The sequence below is a fragment of the Akebia trifoliata genome, chromosome 8 (genome assembly GCF_017979445.1).
Source record: "Akebia trifoliata isolate Shusen 1 chromosome 8, ASM1797944v1, whole genome shotgun sequence".
Classification (NCBI taxonomy): Eukaryota; Viridiplantae; Streptophyta; class Magnoliopsida; order Ranunculales; family Lardizabalaceae; genus Akebia; species Akebia trifoliata.
Window position 1 is genome coordinate 50,009,838 of NC_141382.1, and position 23,220 is coordinate 50,033,057.

The following is a 23,220-nucleotide window of genomic DNA, read 5'->3' on the forward strand; positions in this document are numbered from 1 at the left end:
GGGTTATTTAGATTTCCCCCCTTGACCACAGTTTTCTACTATAGATTAATACTAAAATGACCTAAATGCCACTATCTTCAACCTGTGACCAGACTCTTCACTTCAACCCATATCTATAAGGAATAAAGCAATAACGTACACACACACACACACACGATGACACAATGGAACTTAAAGAAGCAGATTGAGTGAGCGAAGGCATATTAATAGAGAGAGAGAGAGCAAATCTCCATCCATCCATCCATCCCTCATTATTCTTTTGTAAAAGCTTATAATAAGATAAAGCTAAAACTAATGATAAACAATAAAAAAGCATAATTATCAGAAGAAAAGGTTGGGGGGAGAATGAAGGAATAAAGTGATACCGTACAACCAGCTGCCACCATGTGTTCGTTCGTACGTACCAGAACAAATTCTATTAGATATCTTTCCTACTAACTTCTTCTTGGGGAAATTATCAAAACAGCCAACTATTTTCTTAATTTACCGAATCAGCCATCCTTTTTTTTAAATATTTACGTATCAAAATGGCCATGTAAGCACAGTTTGATAAATGTACCTTAATGCCCTTTTAAGTTGAATGTAGATCCAGCAAAATAGCAAATGTGACCGACCATGTATACCTTTAGTATAACGATGATACTGGGCTTAAAGTGGACATGGCGTTTATCATTGTAAAAAGTAAATATTACTTAAAGAGGACCTCATGGAGAGATTTTTTTCTAATTAATTCTTAAGTTTTAGGATTTTTCTTAATAATCCATTTAGTAAAGTTTTTCTTTCTAATAAATCTGTGAATCTCACTCCTTACATTTCTTAAGATTGAAACATTGAATGTGTTATAACCATTCAAATTCATTATTTCCATCCAAACAAATTAAAATTTTGATATCCCAATTGAGTTTTCTGACGTAAAAGATTTGAGAAGGAAGAAAAAATCATTTTTGAAAAAACAAAACTCAAACATTTTGAATATGCATGTAAAAAATTAGGATTTTCTCAATTTTTTTTTTTTTTTAAACTTTATTTTTGGATGAAAATTAATTAAGGATGATCCTTTTGATTTGATATCATTTAGATAAGTCGTCATATCAAGTTTTTAGTTAATCTTTCTATGTATTTTAATCGGAAAAATGAAAAAACTGAAAATGAGTATGTCATACAGGTAACACTGGTAGTGGAAGACACCATTCTCTCAGCCTGTGCCAACACGGTGCACGAGCTAGAGCAATTAAAATACATATATATAGCTTGATAATAGGTTTAATAAAAAAAACCTAATGAACCCAGTTTTTTTGTTTTTTTTATATACTTTATTTTAGGGTGTAAATTATTGAAGAAAACGTGTCGAGATCAGATGGCTGAGATCATCCTACAAGATATAAGGCTCTTCCTCCTGTCCACCAGTCCAGACCATTTGAGTTTTCCCCTTTAAAGTAACCACAATGGCAAATAAAAAGTTCAACTAAGCGGTTCCTCTTCCCCTCTCTAAACTTCAAAAGTATAAATCATCTTGAGATTGATGATAGAAAACAGAAAGGAAAAAATCATCAGACAACAGAAACTGGTACCAACACCAAGATCAATTTCGTATGCAAAAAATTTTGAATTCCATTCTGTTACATTGAGATCCTTCTTTACCCATTTAAAAAAAGAATAATGCTTAAGTGACCACAGGCTGGAACCTCATGTCGCACATCTTGACATGAAAGTGCACGGGAACCATAGATGATTTTCATCGAGAAACGAGTGAAAAAACTTCTATGGTTTCTATCAATTTCATGTCAAGAAGTGCGATACAAGGTTTCAGCTTGAGGTCACTTTAGCACGACTCTTTAAAAATATGTTGAAACTTTCACAACAATGATGGTCTCAGAAGATATTGCAGAAAAGACTTGCAACTTTACTCTAGGATAATCTCAAATCTACATTGATGATACACAATTACATTATAAAGAAAACCCTAGACACTAGTAAAGAATGAATGTTAGAGGAAAAAAAAAAAAAACTAAAAAAATTATGGAAAAAAGAAAAAAGAAAAAAAGAGAGCTAGTATACAAAGAATGGCTTTGAAACATCGGTGATCCCCAATGGATGGGGCACTACTCTATATTTCTGTGCTTCAATGGCTGCCTTTTATGGAACTAGAAATATACAAGGGGTGAACAATTGGTACGCCACCCTCATCCCCCCATCCTTGAAGCAAAACTATTATTTCACACAGTTACAAGTGAAGGGGCCTATAAAGAATCGGTTGGTGGTGTTGATGAAACATCCAAAGACTTTTGAGAAAGATCTACAGGTCTGTTGAAGTCGAGCAAAGGCTTCAATCTCCTCTCCACCTCATTCCTTTGTAGGTCCAGCTCCTCGAGTATAATAGATAGGGCAGATTTGCAAGATTCCTCGTCCCTGAATGCAAGGGTCCATCTCCCGTCAATCAAAGTTCTTGCCTTTGCTTTTCCAATGGCATCAGACTTTGAGGGGTCCATAAAGGGTAAATTGGATGGACGAATGCGAAGGTGTAACCATTTTGAATGCTTATCATCTATTCTGGGCTGAAGGCAAAAGCCAGGTTATTTGTGTGTTAATAATTGTTCTATCCATAACAGAAAATGTTGTCAACAACAGTGATGGTGAACAATTCAAAACAAAATGTAATTCGATCTATGATAAGAAACTCTAACTGTAGAAGAGGCCCCGGTAGATCTATCTATTGCAAAAATCAATTTTTGAAACAATAGATTTCTCATCATCAGAGCCTTATTCCAACTATTTTGGGTCTGAGGGACAAAGATACAGACTTGAGGAAATAAGAATTTCATGCATCAATTTGGATTCTGAACAAACAAATAAGAAATAATCACTATGTAAATAACCAAAAAAGTATCATCAACAGAATTTATCAAGATCAGGAATTTTCTATTTCATTATATTCTTTTAGGTGTTTATTAGAGTGTCTGTGTGGTCCCCACCCCCTATTCGAAACAACCCTAAGGACTTCTCCTATAGAGAGTTTTTAGAGATTTAAGAGTAGGTGCTGCATTAGAAATGTACAACCACCAACTCGATCTTAAAGGGGATTGAGGACTGTATGAGAACTCTAAGACACCTATTAGATCTCTATTCTCTCTTTTAAGAGTGCTTAAGGTGTTCTTCCTTCCAACCCGGATGGGTAACTGAGATAGCACAGGCTTCAGGCAGAGAACTAGTTAGGAAGGCTAGGGTTTCTATCACATACTCTTAAGGATCTAAGGCACGGAAATCCCCGTGAACGCTCCATCAGCATTTTTCCTTTTTTCCTTTTTTGATAGGAAAGCAAGATAGTGGTTACTGGTTAGTAGTTAGTCAGTACGGCAGGTTTTGAACCTAGGTCATGGTATCAACACCCACAGACGTTAAACAATTTAGCAAGTTGCAGCCTTCAATTGCTCCATCAACATTGATGTATCAAATGTTTGGTCTTTAGATCTCTGGTGATCAACAAAGACGTGATGTGACTCTAACTCGACCTTTTGTAGCACATAACAAGTATAGCTCCAAACTCAGTGAGCAACAACCAACTCAATCTCTAAAAGAGATTGAGCATGTGTGAGTCCTAGGGATCCAAGGCATAGAAATCCACATAATCACTCTAGTAGCATTGATGTAAATAGATGATTGGGACTTCCCGATATCCGGCGACCGACTACGACGTGACACATTGATGTAGGACATCTACAATTCTAGTTGGAGTTTTAGTAGGATTTCTATTTCTAGTTCTACTAGGATTTCTATTTCATAGTTATGTTAGGAATACAATTCCTTGTTAGTTTCTAATTTGTTTTAAAATTCGTTTGTATTATTTAAACTCTAATTAAAAGTGCTTAGAAGTATCCAAATTGAGTTGCAATAGGATTAGAAAGTCGCTATTATGTTATAGATAGGTAAAGAATCTTAATTTTTAGTATTTTAGTAGATTTCTAAGTTGTTATGATGGAGTTATCTATATAAGAAGCTCCAAATCTGAAAATTGATAATAATAAAAAATAAATTCTGACTTTTTTTTTAAAAAGGTTTCAGACCTTTTAATCTTATGGATTCTAGAAATCCTACCGGTTGAAGATGGTGATCTTCTTCCTTGTTCATAATCGTGATTTACTTCACGCTCCGCTACGTCACACATCCAGTTCGGCTCCCCACTGCACATAATAGGTATGCCTAAAAACCTATATTGACTAAACTTGTGACACATTGAGGCACACACTACCAAAGAAAAATGTTAAAGCCAAAAACTACCAGAAGTGGCAAAATGGTAAAGAGACCATGACTTCAATAGGAAAACATTGACAGAAAAGATCAACACCGAAGCAGTAAATCCAACAGAAAATGAGGGATCATAAGCAGTGGACCAAATGAAACCAAATACTAGTAAACCACATCAGCACAAGAAGAAGGGTTCCTCCCAGTAGCCGAGGTTAAAGTCAATAATACAAGATTTGAAGTCAATCAGTTGAGTCAAAAGCTTCTTTCAGGTTCTGTTTGTGCCAGTTTTTTCACAATTGTGTTATGCTCAAAATCTGGCTCAAACTTTGACCCTCAAAGCAATAATGCACCTCAGGCAGCACACCATCTACTATGTCATGGATAGGATCTCAACTTAAAATAAGCCGACCACAATTTGTTGTATATTAAAATATACACATGGTATTTCAGGAAAAGTTTGAGTAGGGTCTTGGTTTGCGAAGAATCAGAGATACTGAGCTCCTTTTAGTGCTGACATTTTTCTTCTATTAGGGTTGCTAAAGGAACTGGTAAAATACTAGACAAGAGTTGTCTTTTATTTTCTTTTCACAAAAATGGACCTATCATTTGACCTTTCCTATTGGAAAGGGATCAAACCTCTTGCTATCATTCTCTCGTTTACACTCGGATTGATAGATGGATTTTCGCAGTTTGTATCAAAACTGTGCCTTGTCCCAAATACTTATAGTTAGCAAACCTGAATCCAATTCCCCATTCAATTCTTTTTTTGATCATCCCCATTCAACTCTTATAGTGCTATATATTTTTTCAAGACATGCGCATTTAAATCTTTTCTTACTACCACAATCCACTTCATTTTTGGCCATTCTATTGCACTTTAGGATCCTCAATTTGCACCAAATACTCCTAGTCATTAGTATTATCATTAGTCTTCATTGTACATGCCCGAACAATCACAATTGACATTGTTTATGTTATGCATTGATGGGTACATTCCTAGATTCCTCCAAATGTGCACTATTTCGGCATACCATTCCTAGTTTTTTCACTCATTCATCTTAACTGCTATATCCATTCTATGAACATGTTGTTCCAAACATTCACCTCCATAAAAGCATAATTGGTCATTGGGACATGTGAGCCACATAATACTTTGGAAGCAGATGTCTACTGTAAGCCTCCCAGTACTAGTCAGTCCTATGTGTGGCATTCTCTTTCCATCTTTATGAATAATCAAACCTAGCTAACAAAAATGGTAGTTTCAAACAGTAACAAACTATAAGCAACAAGTCAGTAGGCTCTGTGTCTGAGATAAATAGAACAACGAAGAATGACAACACTAGGATTTTACATAGAAGTGTTCCTATAGACGCACCAGAAACAATCCCCTATAAGATTGTAGTTAAAAAAGAAATAACAAAGCTATACATACATTAGATCCAGCTAATGGTGCTGCAACACGGACAACACCACCATGCTGCTTGAGGGGTAATTCTTCTGCAAGGAGAACCCAACCAGCTGTTCCCTTAGAGATGGCCACAAAGTAAAAGCGGCGCTCTTTCCCCCTCTCAAAAGCAATTCTACAAGGCAATGCATCAACTGCATATGGCAGCCAAGGTAGTTGTTTATAGTTAAAGACCTCAAAACTCCAGAAATAGTAACACCTCTGAAATAAAAAAATCTGTACCATTATCCTTTCAATTTTCAACAGGCCTTACACATACATGAAAGAAAAACTAACCTAGGTTTATCGCAGTTCCAGGTTTTGGATCTAAGACATCCAGACCAGCAGTTTTTGCTCGGGAATTTACAAGAAGATCAATCGGAGGGTTCATAGGAGGGTCATCTGGTAAAGCCTCTCCTGAGGAAAAAATTTGGAGTTGATGACGTAGTACAAACACCTGAACATCATCATAGAGGATGAAAAAAAATTAGTTACTGAAATATGTGTAAACAAAAAATTGCAATAACCATAGAGGAACATGCACATGTGTATGCCTTAGGTATTATGTTGTCCCCAGTATGTGTAAACTGTAATCAAACCTGCTTCCTCATATTTGGCAGTCAAGTACATCAACCAATTGGCAGGTTCGATTGCTTTTGAATTGTATTTTGATGCTCTCATCTTGGTTTCATACCAATGTTGTCATAATATAGAGAATGAAAAAACAATCGTGGTTACCCTGTTCTAATTTTATGCATACTCATAGCCTTAGTGTCACAGGATATACTAATAGAGCGTCTCAGCCGAGACTTACATTGAGGGCCCTGTCTCACCATTGTCTCGGTTTGTTACATGCCATCTTGATTTTTAGCTTACTAAGGGGTAACAAGAGAGTGAAGAGACTACGGATTTAACTATGCCTATATATATATATAGATATGAGAGAGAGAGAATTAAAAATGAGATCAACGTGACCTTCACCATCTCGCACATTCTTTCCCCTGCGGAAAAAGATGAATCCCCTGGGAAGAAATGAAATGTGTATTAGATACACCCATGTAAAAGAATTTTTAAATACCTTAAAGTACAAGAAATATGATTGAGGCAAGTTGATCTAACCGTCCAAAGAGCATTTCTGTGCTGGCAAGAGTATACACTTGGTCTCCTTCATAGGGGACGAAGCCTCTATAGCTAAAATTAAGAAAGATTTGTTCAGACTCATCCCAAACAAACTAAAAATATGCTTTCATCCCTCACATCTATCAGAGGTTAATTAAATACCTTTTTTGCACTTCTTCCACTCGTCGATAAGGACTGTTACAAGCCAATCAGGCCAAATTCCCCTAACTTCCTGAAGTAGAGTATTAGCACAATTCTTGCATGAACCCTGCCCATGAAGTAAGAACAATATCATTCATTGAATGGCACTTCAACTACAAGTAGAAAACTATTTTCATAGCAGAGATATACATCAAAGGCCTCAAGTCATATTTGATTCATATTACCTTTAAACAAATATGATTGTGAACATGTTACTAGATGTATAATGTGTATCATGCCCCGCTCGACTTAACATTAGTAAAAGCAACAACATTTAAAGTAAGTACAATATCATTCATTGCATGGCACTTCAACTACAAGAAGAAGAGTATTTTCATAGCAGAGATATACATCAAATATGATTGTGAACATGTTACTAGATGTATAATGTGTATCATGCCCCGCTTGACTTAACAGTAGTAAAAGCAACAACATTTAAAACAAGTATGAATTGTGCACATGTTACCACAGATACAATGCATCATTCTACACTTAATTTAACAGTGGACACAGCAGCAGCATTTAACAATTGATTCAAAGAACACCTTAGCTTTGTCATCAGGTGTGCAACAAAGTCCATGGAGGCTTGTTAATATTATGGGTGATATAAGGAAATTTGTATGTACCAGCAGATATTGTATATTAACACTTATAAATAACAACAAAACCACAGGCTAATAAACAAATAAAGGTGTATATCGGCAATTTTGTATATCGAAACACTGCTTAGCTTCCTCTCTTCTCATTTCTTTTCTTTTTCTTTTTTATTTGTCCTTGATACAAGTCCATATCATTACTCACAAAGAAGAAAAAGAGGGAAAAAACATTAGTCAGTGGTCCAATATTACTAGAGTAGCAAAGACATGCAAATTTTACAAGGAAGACAGAAAGTACTTAACATCAAAATTCAAAGAACGTTCCTAATTTTGGATTTAAAATTCATAGCGTTAATAAGGTTAGTTACCATTAAAAAGCTTGATAATTTAGTGCAGCTTATCAAGCTTTCTTGATAAACATGACAAGAAATGTCATTATCTTACTACAGGTTCATTTTTTTTTTTAATGAATAAGGATCTTACTTTGAGCAATTTAAGATGATGTCTGTTAAATTCCGCCTCACTGTATGGAAGCAATTGTCGTAAAAGCCAACCACCATCCCACAATGTCTCTGCAGAAATATTTGACCTGCTGAAAAGACCGACCAATGCATCTAGCACCTACAAAAGAAAGATATTCCGTTATTATAATGATAAACTGTCAATTTATAGAAACTTTAGACCTTTCCCTTGTTTCTTCCTTTAATGGTAGCATTTACCCCGAAATAAAATAAAAAATAGTAAAGATGGGTTAATTGTTATATGTAATCCTCGATATCCTACTAAATTTTCCCTTTGCATTGTACATAAATTATCAATATTTTTTTTTTGATAATTATAAATTATCAATATTAGAGAACAGAAACAAAGGTAGAGTGACAAAAAGGACCTGGAATCTATGTACTTGAGGGCTTACTCCCACTTCCCTGCAAGAACATGATAATCCATACTGATCCTGGAAAAAAAATATGAATCCAGCCCAAGTAATTAAAATGTCAAAATGAAGTCAAATACTGCATGATCATTAATATAAATACAACTAAAAGAAAGTTAAAGCCTACACAACTGAGGCAAAATATTTTCTAAGTACACAAACAACCTTGAGAAAATTTATAATTTTTAAAAAGGTGACCCAGTGAAAGGCCATGGACGCTTCCTGATTATTCCTAAGCATGATTGGAGATTTTGGGGTTACTTTTCTTTTGGTCGAAGATGAGTAAAGACTTTGCGGGAGTGTGCTTTCAGGATTTTATTTTCAATTGGGAAACCATTCGGGCGTGTATTGTTTCTTTCTTTTTGTGGTTTGCTTGTTTTTTCTCCTGTTTTTTTCCCGTTGTTTGGGGGCTATCACAGCCTCCTTTTTCCTCTATTTTTATATTGAAAATTTTATATTTATAAAAAAAAAAAAAGATCTATTCCATATTTATTATGAGAATCTATGTGATGTCCACAATTGTGGTTTATAACACTCCTACACAATCTATACGACCCGAGTGTCACTCCATCATTCGATAGATTGGGGAAAAGTTCCGCACCAAAACCAGAAGAAACAGAAGAACAAAACGGAAACGTGTCACAAAACTCTGGGAAATTTCAGCAGTGTTGAATTCCTTGTACCAGATCCAGTTGTTGCCACTACCACCACCCATATGGCCATACCCGCACCAACCCACTCACTCTCCCACACACACACACACACACACACTAACTAGAGTTTGGTTGTACCTTCGGCACGGGCATCTTCTTTGGGGTTAAGGGGGTAGAAGAGGAAAATAATAAAGTTAGGGAGGTATTATTAACAAAGGGGATAAAAGAGGCAAGGGCATCCTCTTTGGGGTTAAAGGGGTAAAAGAGGGGTATTATTGAAAAAGAGGGTAAAAGAAGAAAAATAGTAAAATTATGGATATTATTGAAATGAGAGGGGGGGGGGGGGGGAAGACAATAAAGTTGAAGGGGGTGAAGAAGAATGGCAATAAAGTGGACCCCACTTCACTGTAGTTGGCGAGGACGTTTATCCCCCACAAAACTGTAGCAACGGTGGGACCCACCATTGTGTTTTATTATATGGATATATACATATTTGATAGGTAAAAGCATATTATATTAATGTGGTTGAGATGACCAGCAAAAAGAGTACAACCAGAATCAAACAATTTAGACAGGAGGTAAAGAACGAATCCAATCCCATCTGCAATGCATATAGCATACTCCATCCGTTCAATACTACCTAGATGTATGAATAAAAGTTTTTTCACTTTGTCCCCAATCAATTTGGTAATCTCCATTGATGGTTTCTCACATTCCCAAAGGAAAAAAAATCTTAAACTGCTATTGAGCTTCATAAATTTGTAAATGACAGGAAGTGGCAAATAAGCTCAATATCATGTTCCAAAATGATGGTAGAGACAATGTCTCACTAACCACCTTAGTATATTAGGCATATAACCAAGATATACGCTAGACAATTCACTCATGATTTAATTGAAGCAAAGAGACATTATTTGGTATTCCTGTTGAAAGGCGAATTCGATTCATGTTGTTGACAACAATATTTGGCATAGGCATAAAAGATAATGATGATGATGCAAATACCTTGAGAGTCCGGAGGTAACTATCAAGTTCACTCATAACACCATCTTGCATCAAACTACTTTCTGAAGAAAAAAGCTGCTCTTCACCTGGTCCCTCACCCACCAAAGCTTGCTTCATGCATATAACCAACAACGTACTATATTTCAGATAGCCATAAAATCAAGCTTGCAGGGGGTCAACAAAGGATGACCTAATGCAAGTTGTTAGAATTTCAAGAGGAAAGTTAATTGAAAATTTGGATCATTACTCTAATAATACGTTTATTACATTGATTCCGAAGCATCTATGAATTGGTTACATCACAGATCTTCACCCCCATCATGGTTGGGGCAACGAACAAAATCATATACAAAATCCTAGCATCAAGACTCAGATCAGTGATGGACAAAGTTATTGATGCAGAGCAAGGCACTTTTCTGAGAGGTCATTAGATCCTGGATGGTGTGCTTGTGGCTAATGAATGGAGTGGATCATCATACACTTCCATTTTGTGTAAATCCAGTGGCAAAAATTGTGGAGCATCTTTTATTACATTGCAAGATTGTATCTACCATATGGGGTACTTTTGGAACTCATTTCATAGTTACCTGGATTATGCCCAAAATTGCGTTAAGGATTCTTCATGGTTATTGGGTGGTACATTAAAGTGTTCTCTCCTTCCAAGGGTATTATTCAGAGCCTTCTCCCTTTTAACATGTTTAGGAAAACAAAATCAAATGGTGTTCAATGGGGAGGAGGAAGCATCAGCCTGTGTGCTCAACATTCTTTTAATGCAGGAATAAGGTTGAAACTATGGTATTATCAATCAGACTTTACCAACCTACCAAGCCAGCACCTTCATGTGCTCAACATTAAGTATTTCTTGTACAAATTTGCCAAGCTGTTCCTTGAATGTTGAATTTCACTTTTAGATGGGATATTTTCGTTCATTGGGGTAAGATGGTATTTTTACCTTGACTTGACCATTTCTAAGGAATTCTGGAAGGCCATCTTGGCATGTATGTTATCTATGTACCTTTTTTCTTCTCCAAAAAATAAACTCCGCTTATAAAGCCTTGCTTTTTGTACTAAAAAATTAAAAAAAATCATATTTGAGAGATATTTATGGAAGAAACCTGCTTGTGGAGGATGCTAACATCCCCATTAAATCTTGGACGTTAGCAAGCTCCGCAAGCCTTGATTTTATGTAAATTTCATTAAAAAACACTTATTATTTTGTCTTGTAGTGCAAAAAGAGCATCATGTGATATGCGATGACATTTTTGTAAATATCAAGAATCTCTATAAAGTTGCTTACAAAATACCATTGCACATTGATGACACTGATACCCTTACTTTTGTGGAGCATGCTAATATACCCATGGGGTCTTGAACATAAGCATCCCCCTATACATCTATGCATATAAAAAAAAGACTTGAACTTTAACCAGTATTAGGAATTGGATATGGCGGAAATGGATGGGAACGCCACACAATATTTTTAATAAAATCTGTTAATTGTAAAAAAAAAAAATATTGTATAGGTTCATGAAGAATCAAAAGCGTTTGCAAAGTTCAAGCAGTGCAGAATCTACATAAATGAAAATAACGGTTAAGACTTCAGAAACAAGATATCCAAACTTCAAACATAGAATTTTTATAGTTAAATGCAAGAGGATCAGCATTCCCTCAAAAGGTCAAACTATGAATATAATATTCTCGAAACTGAGATGATTATTGGACAAGAACACGTACCAGCAATAGTTTCTTATGTTGTTTTCTTTGGGGAAGAATCCCAAGAGCATCTAGCATTGACTCATCCAATTCTATAATACAGAAGTACGACTTCAGTAAAAAAAAAGGAAAGCCAAGCAGCAAGGAGCTAATTCAATAACGTCAACAATATTACCCTTTGTTTGCAACAAAGTAGCAAGCACACTCAAAGAACCCAAAACTTGCAAGTCATCCCCACTAACAATGTATGAAAGCAATGCCTCCCTGCAAAAAGACAAATCCATAAATAGCCCAGATTAGTAAAAGAGAACAAGTACTAGAGATTCACATCAATGCAGTAAACAAATGAAACACCTTGATGAATGAAAAGTAGTTCCAGTGATGACTAGAAGAAGTGTACCTGTGAGGTATAGATAGGCAAAGTATCCCTCAAAACAACTCTATAACCCCCAACATGTATTCAATTTTGGGAGGTATCAATACTCATAATACGAAATACACCCATTTAAATTACACATGAAGCAAATTGAATAGAAATTACAATGTATTGGGGTATATCGAGACAATACAAATCAGTGCACCAATTGCAAGTATGGTGGTGGTTTATTGAAAAATTTAAATTATAAAAAAAAAAAAAAAAAAAAAAACTATTTCAGTGGGGTGTTCTTTCCAGATATACCTATAAAAAATAAATAAATGTCAATTCCAGATACCATCTGCAAATTTGATTTGCGAGTATAAAGCAAGGAGAAAAAATAGCTGATCCCCAATTTTGGGATAATGATGATCTCTAGAATGAACAAGAATGTCTCCTAAAAACTGGGAATTTCTCATATAGTTCTGAACTTCCATGTTAAGATTAATAGAGACAGCTCAAATTATGCATTATAGCACGTGACAATGACAAAGTTTCAAAATTACATTTCTTTTTATTAATTCTTCAGTGCATTCAATATGGAAACTGCCAAACTGAATCTGGGCTTCTAGACCAAGCTTTGAATCATGCTTTCAACTTAAAGGTACCCTGATGTATGACATCTATAGTTCTAGTAGGATTTGTTTCTATTTTCTAGTTCTAGTAGGATTTCTATTTTCTTGTTTTAATAGGATTTCTATTTTTGTCTAGATTAGTTTTTATTATTTAGGCTACAATTAGAAACGTCCAAATTGAGTTTTAATAGGTTTACAAAGTTAGTATTATGTTATAGATAGGTTAGGAGAGTCATTTTTTAGTATTTAGAAGGTTTCTAAGTTATTATGATGAAGTTATCCATATAAGGAGCTTCAAAAACGAAATTCAATAATTAAAAACATATCAATTAATTTCTTTTTTATCTCTTTAGTTACTTTCTAGTTCTTTACTTCATCTTCTTCAAGCTATTGCTTGTTTATCAATTGAATCTATTGATTCAAATTGATTTTGTGCGTTCCATTGAACACAATCTCTTAATTCCTTTCGAATCTATTGATTCACACACTTCCACTACGTCATACCCTAGAGGAATTTAGCCTGTGTTGAAGAGTAAATATTAAAGCTACTTAGTAAGCATTTCATTTTATTGATGCCAATAAATAATAATAATAATAAATAAATAAAACTACTTCAATAACAACTTGTGTTTCCATTGACAAGAGACAACTAAAGATGTTACCTCAAAGCCAAATGTGGACCACCACAATACTGTTGCAAAGAAAAAATTTCAGCCGGATGTACTTGAGAAGAACTAGATGAGATTGGTACATTGACTTCACCATCAGCCTGAATATCAAAAGCATCATTGTCAGGCTGTTCATTTTCACGAGTGCAACCATGATCAGATATGCTGCCATTAGGTTTAGCTTCAGATTTTGGAATAAAGTCCTCTGGCGAACAGAAAAGAGCTGCTGCAATACTATTTGCCAAATCCTTGGTCTTAACGATACGCAAGATGCAACAAAGTAAATACAATGAAGTGGTAGCACCAATCTGTGTTTCCTGGAGTAGCAAGCTAAAAAATATTAGAAGGAACAGTCTGCCCGATAATATTAGAAAAAAACAAAAGTGAAAAACAAAATGCAGAGAGTCTCACATTGGTAGGCTCCGCCCTCAATGACGGAAGAAGCAATGGGAATAACAAAAGCTGCAAAATGTTGTCTGTTATTAGCCTTTCCATATTAGGAACCCCGGCAGATATAATGTCACTAAAATAGTATAAGTTGTCTTCAATTTCATCTACAGCAGCTAAAATGCAAGAGGTTGATTCTGGGCTTGGGTTCCTGTCTCAGTAGACAAATGATATGTGTTAGGAGACAACAAGAACACCAGCCAATCTAATAGGTAGCAAGTTTAGTCTAGCTATCCATGAAAAAGAATGCAAACAGAGACTGATACACATACAAATAGCCCAACACAATTCACTCTAATATTCTGACTCTTACTTTGAAGCTTTGGAGACCCATCCATCCAAATTTATGCATTGCTTCCGGAAGTATGTAACCAAATTTAAAAAATAATCTGCTAGAGGGGTGCTAGTGACATATTTATTCACACATTCATCTCCAACTGAAAGCCAAAGGAAATAAAAAAAAAATGAAATTCAGTACAACTACCACAAGAATGATCTTTAAAAGAAAGGATAAAAGAGAGAAGAAATGAAAACCAGTAACTTACCATGATATACATTAAGGGTCAAAGCACGTACAGCAATGCGAACCATACTTTCTTCGTGGAAAGCAAATTGTATTGCCTCAATGTACAATGGAAAAGAAACTACCTCATCCTGATTGTGATAAAATGACGATTTATTTTCATATATACATATATGATCAAAAACAGAATTGGATCAAATATCTGCACAAAGAAAGCAGGCAAGCACTCGATACTTGATCAAATATTTCTCCTCTTGAAATTAGAATGCATGCAGATCCAATATAGCAAAGCTAAACTCAGTGGAAAGCCTTCAAATGAAGGAATAGAAATCATCATGGCCTAAAGAAATAAATTGGTTTGTCAATCCAACTCAACACTAACAATTTCAACAAACAAGTGTAATTATGAAAGTAAATTGGGAAAGGATTTCTCCATCCAGGAAGTCGTCATTAGCAAGTATGTTACCTCCAAAAAAAAGAAATTATTAGCAAACTGGATCTCACTTTCTATAGGTGTAAAAGTTTTGATGATTTTAAGGGTTTCTTCTTTCAATCTTTTCTTTTCAGGAGGGAACTTATATGTAATGTGAAATTCTGAACATGTAGGGCTGTGGCAGCGGGTGTTTTGCGACATAATTCTCCTTCCTTGTTTGTCATTTTTATATTTTGCAGGTATGTCTTCTCAACCTCCTTTTTCTATTCATCAATGAATTTATATATGTATACATATAAGCGCATCAGCTGTGTTGTAGGCAATCATAGATTCTTTATCATGACGGTGCAATTATCAAATGGGATCAACCATTGCAAACAGACTGTGCATGACAGTAATATTATTATTATTTTTTTTTATGACTTGCAGTGATTTATACTTAGTGATTGAATTGAGAAAACCTAGTCCAGTAATTAAAGCCAAAACTGTTGTTGACAGAGTAATAAGTGGAGACTTCTATAAACTTCCATTTTAGACCACTTAAAGAGAAATCTCAATCTCATTTTTTATTATATTTTTTTATAAGAGAAACCTCAATCTTCTTACAACAGTGGCCTACTTCAATATTCTTTCTGTCATAAATATATCAATCTTTGTTTTTCGATTTTCGATCCAATATTGATGATCAATACCACCAGACCGCCCAATCACCTGTCTTAGGTCAAAAACTCTTTTTTTTTTTTGATAACTGAAAATTTATTAAAAAGAGGATAAACCATTGCTGCAGCTGCATAATATATAACATAGTTACAAGTTCCAGAAAGAATCACAGAAACATGTGTGTATTTAAAAAACAGAGGATCCAATCAATGCATAGCAAACGCATCAACAGTGAGCATTAAATAAATAAAAAAATTGAATATATATTAAGCATTAAATAATGCAAATAATATGATTAAAATAGAAAATTCTGGAGAAGAGAGACATTATGAATGGTAGCAATCATAACAGAATAGATATGGGAAAAATAAATTCTGAAAAGAGAAAATCGTAAAAGATGTAGCAGGACTAAGTTGAACCTTTAAAGAAAATATGTGTGGAACCAACATACATTTTGAGTCTTCACTAGCAGAGAAATCGTACTTCTGTTCAGCTTCCCACTTATTGCCCTTCAAAGACCATTGTATGTGATCGAAATTAAATAGGATGCATAGATGACCAAGAAAAATAATGTTTGCAGACAAGTGAATGTGAAAATATATTACAAGGATGAAATAAAGACCATTAGGTTATCAAGCCAAAAGGTTAGTGACCTCCACAGTACTTTGGAGGGGCACTCACCTAAGATCTACCCAAATGGGAGAGTCTACGTCAAAAAATTTGCTAGAGATGGTACGCTATTTAAAGATAAACAACATAGGAAACACTAGCCGTTTACAAACCTTAAAAAAGATATGTAGTATGAAAGTAACTCTTCATTGCGGAAGTCAAAGGAATATGTTATAAGGTGGTTAATGTACTCATTACTGAAAATGTAATCTGCAAGAGTTTCCACATAAAGGACAATCAGAATCATTCAGCTGTGTATACTAAAAGAAGCAACCAAAGAACCTGCTTGAACTAGCTCAACCCTACTATTATTGACTTACAGATGGCGTGTTCACTTTTAAAATTCTGGATCATAATGCTCATTGTCTGTAGCAACTGACGTGCAACACTCGCAGTTCTACTAATTTTTAGTATACGGACGAACTCCCCCATGACCTGTTTCTCCATGAAAAATCTACAGAAGACCCTCAACAACATGAAAACTGTTGCAATAAGAAGACAGAAATGCAGAACACTAGGTATTGAGAAGTCTCACTCGAAAAAGGTTGGATCATGTTGGTCACCATAAGTCACTAACTCCGCAAGTGATCTCAGTGCCTCAATGACAAAATCCTTCATAATGGAAGAAGAAGAAAGTAATAACATTTAATGCATAAAGCAAACTTATCTAACTAAATTCTAGCCAAGAAATAAGTTAGCCCGGCCAAGAAACAAGTACCTTATTAATTTCATTAACAACTTGAACTTTTTTCAGCTGATCAGTTAAATATCTGGCATTCAAATAAACCAGAATTAATCCAGGAAAATTGAAAGTGATAGGAAAGTATTAAACCTCCAAAGTAAAATGTATCAGCTAAGGGTAACTTCAGAACAAAATTTTAGCAAAGGAAAAGAAAGTATGATAACATTAATAAAACTATGGATCTCAAGGGTCACTGTTTACCTATTCAAACGGACTCCAGCCCCTATGTTCCTAAAGTGTCAAGCTATTTTCTGGTAAACAGGATGTGAAATAGTGTGCGTATTGGGAACTGAGAACTCTCCTTTAAATAAATTTTATGATCTTCATTATGTGAAATATGCATCCACAGATGTTACATGAATGTTACAATTAGTGTGCGGAATTGTAATATGAATGTTACAATCCTCAGTCTTGCTGCATTGTAAGTTTGCCAATACATTATTTTTGGCCATTTTTCTACTCTCTCTGAGAGAGAGAGACATGGGAAATTCCTTTTAGCATCGGGTTTAAAAATGATATAAGCATGGTTTTAGAAAGAAGATTTATTGAATAGTGGCTATTCTTTTATAAACAAACCATCCTGAGAGATCATGGGAAAGCGAACCATTTTATAGAGTAAGGTCATAAGGTGTTAGGCCATTTTACCCGAATGGAAGTAGTTACCCACTTTGTACCTTATATCATACTTTGGAGTCGGCTGTTCAAAATGTGGGGATAAAAAAACATACATGTAAAATGCATGGAAAATAACCAACAATTAACATGAAAATAAGAATCTTAAAAAGAGAAATGGAAAACCTCAACTACAATGATTTCCAGATAACGGTTAACCCCAGTTAAAATCCTAGGTTAATAGAGATTGGGATTTCTATGCGAGATTTCTTTCAGACATTCATAACAGACCAGGCTACAATTCTATGCACCTGGGATTCCCTTATCGTAATAGAGATGAAATTATCTGTATATACACATTTACGCATACAGTGATGTATTAAAATTTGAACAAATAATCTACTAAACTAAAGCAAAAATACATGAATGAAAGTAATAAAGTGGGATTCCCTATGTAGTTTTACATTGGTGCTTTTTCAGTGCTTCGTTTTTGTTAAAATGGATGGCATCACTTTAATGATTTCCAACTAGAGTTTGACCCGAATTAGGATCCAAGGTCAAAATAAGAGATAATGGGAATTTCTATGTAGATTTCTTTAAACCATTTAAGAGTAGTTTGCCCTACCATGCAATGCACTTGGAATCCCCTTAACTTAATTGAAAGAAGTGTAATGATGAATCCACAAGCAAGATCCTTGATGCCCTATGCACACCCAAGGATTGATCAAATCTCGATAAAATGTTCATTTTAGGTCTATAATTGATGAGGTCACAATCATTTGAAAGATCTTTTGCTGTGTTTTTCAATGACGAATGTCCCCATTCTTATATATAGTATTGACCATTAGAGTTACTTGCATAAGTGATAAGGAAATTCTTTAATATCTTGATTGAAATGTTGGATTTTAACAAAACCAATCTCTTTTAAAAATAAAAGAGTTTTATGAATAGTGATTTCAAGGCTATGCATGCACATGTTCGAGACAAACCAATTACAAAATCCACCCTACAAAGAACTAATTTTTTTATCTTTCAAAAAGAAATAAGAAGGTGATGAGGCTTCATAAAAAGATCAAACAGAGACTTTACCTTCAACTCACAAGTCCAAATGATGGTCTATTCCTTTTTTTTTTTTTTTGATAAGTATGGTCTATTCCTTCCTATAGGATGAAATACTTCTCAAGCAGCTTTAAAGGTGGATGAACTCCCGTGTATATAAGCGTCCTTCCAAAAATCAAGGCCCAAATAATCTTCCCATAGGGTAAATATCTTTATGTTGTTGCACAACTCATCTACCCGAAAACTAATTCTTTTGTCATGTCTAACCTTGAGCACCTCACACGATATGGTTCCCCTCAAAATCCCACCTATAAGGAATAATGACCTTCTCTACAATCCCACAAGCGATTCTAATCACCAATTGCACGTTTTAACAAAATCCCAATTTTCTCCTCAAAACTCAAATTTATTTTCCAAGTACCGTTTTGTCCATTGCCTCCAATTTCCAGATACCAACACCACTAAATGTTTTGAATTGCAAAACTTTTCCTAACTTAACAAGAACAAACTTTTATTGGATTTTTTACGCAACAAAAGGAAGTTCCTTTGTATCTATTTAAGACAATCTGCAAACAATCAAGGAAACAAAAAAAAAAAAAAAAAAGATGTATAACAATTAACAAACTAGAGTATTTGCAATAACACTTCTTATGAGGGTACCTTTACAATATATTGAAGGCCTAAAAGCACATGAATTTTGTGATCTTGTCGGACAAAAGGTGAATCAGCATCAAATGGGAGAGTACAATGGTTCATAATGGGGCAATGATTTCTTGGTCAAAATTGTTGAGTCCTCAAATATTATGCCAAAACCCTTACAAGTTACAACTATCCATGGGAATTCTCTCCTCTGAAAAACCACAAATACCTCAATCCAGTAACCCCATGTACTGATGATAGTAGACCTTTAAAGCACAAATCTTTACTCCACCCCCTCTTCTTCCAAGAACCCATTGAAAACACCAGTCCACAGTAGAAAACCCCCATACACGCTTACAGAAATTTCAACATCATGTGCTGCCCATATGAATGGGGATCCGTAATCAACTTTACGACAACAAAGAAGATCCTACGCTGCCTCTGTCAAACCAAAAATCCACATTCTAAAGGTTCTCCAAACTCATTACCCCCCACTCCCACAGATGCGCACAATAAATAAATTAAATGAATATGCCGATTCCAGCCCTCTTTCTTTTTCCTTAGCAGTATTTTTCTTTCTTTTTCTCAGCTTGATTCTTCTAACTCCCAACGAAGGCACTTTACCTTCCATTATTTTTCAAGAAAGATGAGTTTTGGCTCGTTTCCACATTAAAAGAGAACAAGATCAGTTTTTTGCCACCTAATTTCACACAAAATAACCTAGTTGTGTTCAAATTACAGCTAGAATCAAAGCAATTGACTACAGTTGATCACGATCGACATAAAGTATCACATAATTCACATAGATTTTGACCTAAAATATGTATCAAGATACAGAGTAGGAAACCCTAGCCAAATTGAAAAAGGAGGAAAAAACGAACCTGAGTTCTTCCAAGGAGAATCGATTTCTGGATTTCCAGAAAGAAAACCACATGTTTGAATGATCAGGATCGTAAGTTAAACATAGCCGATCTCATAAAACTCCTACCGAGAAAACATAATTCAATCTTCGATTTCGCAGCTTTTTCTAGAAGAGAGAGAGATTTCTCGAGTCGAATATCAGATCAGATCAGATCACATCAGCACCTGATTGAGATTAATTGAGATAAAACAAAAATGGATTGGATCTTAATTAATTATAAATTAGAAAAGTACAGCTATTCTCTCAGTACTGCAATCTATCGAGTTATTAGCGCCAACAAAATTCTTTTCCTCTCTCTCCCTCTTTCTGGGTTTTTTTTATGGGCGTATGTTTTCTGGGCTGCCAGTCTAGCCTAGAATTTTAGGCAGAGTTTCTTACACGTGGCAGTACAACCGGCATCATGGTTGTCGACCACATTCGATATTTATGAGGAGGAGTCGTTCTAAACTAACTTTCTTCGAATATAACTCAACTCGGTTCCCTTCGATGTACAACAAACACAACACAGCTAAGACGAGGAGATATTGATGGTTGATGACAAAAGAAAGTCAATATTACTTGAAGGACCCTGGTGGTGGGATTTCTTTCTAATTAGTCCTTGAGTTTTGAACTATTACTCGATAGTCTCTCAACCTCATTTGAAGTTATAATATTTTTAAAATATCCAAACTAACCCTTTTTCCATCTTCTTCGCATATTTTTATCTTTGTTATTAATTATAATTATTATTATTGTCTGTTTGCGAGTAAGTATTGCATACGTACATCAAAAGTTGTGAGAGGATAGCAAAAGGGGACACGTCCACGTACACGTTCACACTTGAGATGTCCGTATCTCCGCAGGTAGAATATTCTTTTGTTGGGCGGTTCATATCTAGTGGCCTACGAAATACTCAAGGAGCCATCGTGCGGCTCTCAATTACTAGGACCAATCAGATAAAAAATATACATTCGAGTTGATTGGTTAGATGTATTTGATCCAAAAGGCTATCGAAATAAATCCGGATTTATTTTGGATCTGATCCAATCCATCGACAGTCCTTACCAATCAAAAGGTGAAAATATATCACTAGATTTCCAATTACAGATGAAAAAATCTCTTTGACTCCAAAGAAAATGATTTCATCCTTGTGTCCCAAAAACCTTGTGTCATTCTCTCATAATTAACCCCACCAAAAACTAAAGTCCAGCTCACTTAGATATTATTACCCCCGAGTGCAATCAAACACTATCAAATATCTTCTTGAACTAATTCATTTTCAAGAAAAAATTCTTCGACAATTGATTTCCTCGAAATATTTCCCCCCTTCGTTTAGTATGCACAGATTGGACCTATCACTATGAAAAAATCTCTTTGACTCCAAAGAAAATGATTTCATCCTTATAGAGGAAAATCCTTATGTCATTCTCTCATTATTAACCCTACCAAAAACTAAAAACCAGCTCACTTTGATATTATTACCCCCGGGCAATCAACCACTAGCAAATATCTTCAAAACTAATCCATTTTCCAAAAAGAAATTCAGACAATTGATTTGCTCAAAATATCTCCAAGAAAATCGTTTCACTTGCTCGTTTAATATGCATATTGGATGTATCACTATGAAAATTTGTGTGAATTTTTTTTTTTTTTTGAATAATCGGGTATCCTATAGATAGCGGACCTTCAGATCCATATCTGGGACTTGGCAGACCATGGTCTTGTCTAAGGACTAATTCTAGGGCATGTAATGCCTGCACATTACACACACCAGATAAGTAAGGGTGTGCCTTCGCAAGCAGCCCTTAAGGAATTAAAACTCATATTGGATATCGAACTCACAATCTATGAGCATCAATCACTTATCGGTCTGAAATTGCCATTAACAATAATACTTTATAGAATTTTTATTAAAACATGAAACACTAGATCATGTAATATACTGGAATTTTAGGATTAAAACCATACTAAATTTTCTACGTACTTGATGATATAATCTACACAATTTCTGATAAAAAAAGAAAAAAAAATGTGAACTCCTAAAAAAATGAGCAGAACAACTCTAAGAGACTCTGTAAAGTTTGTTGGCACTCTAATTAAAAAAATAAAAAAACGATTTTAAGTAACTGTTAAAAGAAATATGGACATTCCACTAACCTCATGTTGAGAGTTTTCAAGACTAATTATTACAAGTATAAAATTTAATATAATATTTAACAAAATTTTAAAATTAAAAAATAAATAACATTTCCCTAACTTAAGGTCTTGGGGCTTACTTGAATTACTATATTGGCAAACACCACACAACATCCTTCAACATTTTATGAAAAAACTAAAATTAAAAAATAATATTTTTTTGACTTTAATCCAAGGTGTTAAAAATGAACATTTAACAAACTCCCGAAACATAAAATTAAAATCCGACCGTGTCTCACCAGATCATATTTTTGGATCATGACTCTTAATAAGATTTGAGTAGTTTTTAGCAAATACTTATTTGTCAAGTAAAATAATATTAAATATTAACATACAAATTTGGAATTCTGATCCCAATTTGACACACCGTTGGTGATGCTCTCAGGTGTTAATGAAAAGCTCCATACTGTACTAATACTTGAGGCCTATTTGAAAGCAGAGATTTAGGTGTGAAAATTGACAGCTCGCACAAGTTGATACAATGCCCAACTTCAGAAAATTGCAATTCTCCAACTCTTGATAACTCTCATTATTCAAGGAGTTGCAACTCTACAAATGAGGTGAGTGTCATAACTGGTTGAGTTGATAGCTCGCACTAGAGCCCAACAAAAGAAAACAAAATGATCATGTTGATGACATCACACAAATAATAAATAGAGAAATCGTATTGGCGGCCAATGGATCTACACCAATCAATCATGGGGCGTAAGCCTGAAGGATCTACACCATCTACTCCAAGCTGACCTAAATTCACAAAGTACAGGAGTAGGAGTT

The 23,220-nt window shown here is 34.8% G+C and overlaps 1 protein-coding gene across 4 annotated transcripts; it reads right to left on the reverse strand.

Annotated features, from left to right (window-relative positions):
* Positions 1-1,880: 1,880 nt before the first annotated feature.
* Positions 1,881-20,599, reverse strand: LOC147397534 (CLEC16A-like protein). 4 transcript variants are annotated; one of them, XR_015180267.1, is made up of 22 exons: positions 20,231-20,596; positions 17,016-17,067; positions 16,833-16,909; positions 16,618-16,751; positions 16,411-16,507; positions 16,080-16,137; positions 14,558-14,666; positions 14,326-14,449; positions 13,977-14,163; positions 13,560-13,882; positions 12,083-12,171; positions 11,929-11,999; positions 10,195-10,305; positions 8,492-8,557; positions 8,086-8,223; positions 6,968-7,073; positions 6,806-6,877; positions 6,662-6,708; positions 5,984-6,143; positions 5,675-5,841; positions 4,093-4,178; positions 2,418-2,555 (listed from the first exon to the last, which is right to left on the reverse strand). XR_015180267.1 is itself a non-coding variant. In XM_086449272.1 (21 exons), exons 1-21 carry the CDS (start codon positions 20,281-20,283, stop codon positions 2,241-2,243), a joined length of 2,556 nt encoding a protein of 851 aa, XP_086305398.1. In that variant the 5' UTR covers positions 20,284-20,589; the 3' UTR covers positions 1,881-2,240. The 4 variants fall into 4 exon arrangements, 3 of the variants coding, with proteins under 3 accessions (XP_086305398.1, XP_086305400.1, XP_086305399.1); XM_086449272.1 differs by lacking the exon at positions 4,093-4,178 and having other exon boundaries at positions 1,881-2,555; positions 20,231-20,589; XM_086449274.1 differs by lacking the exons at positions 4,093-4,178; positions 5,675-5,841 and having other exon boundaries at positions 2,392-2,555; positions 20,231-20,598.
* Between the last annotated feature and the right edge of the window lie 2,621 nt (positions 20,600-23,220).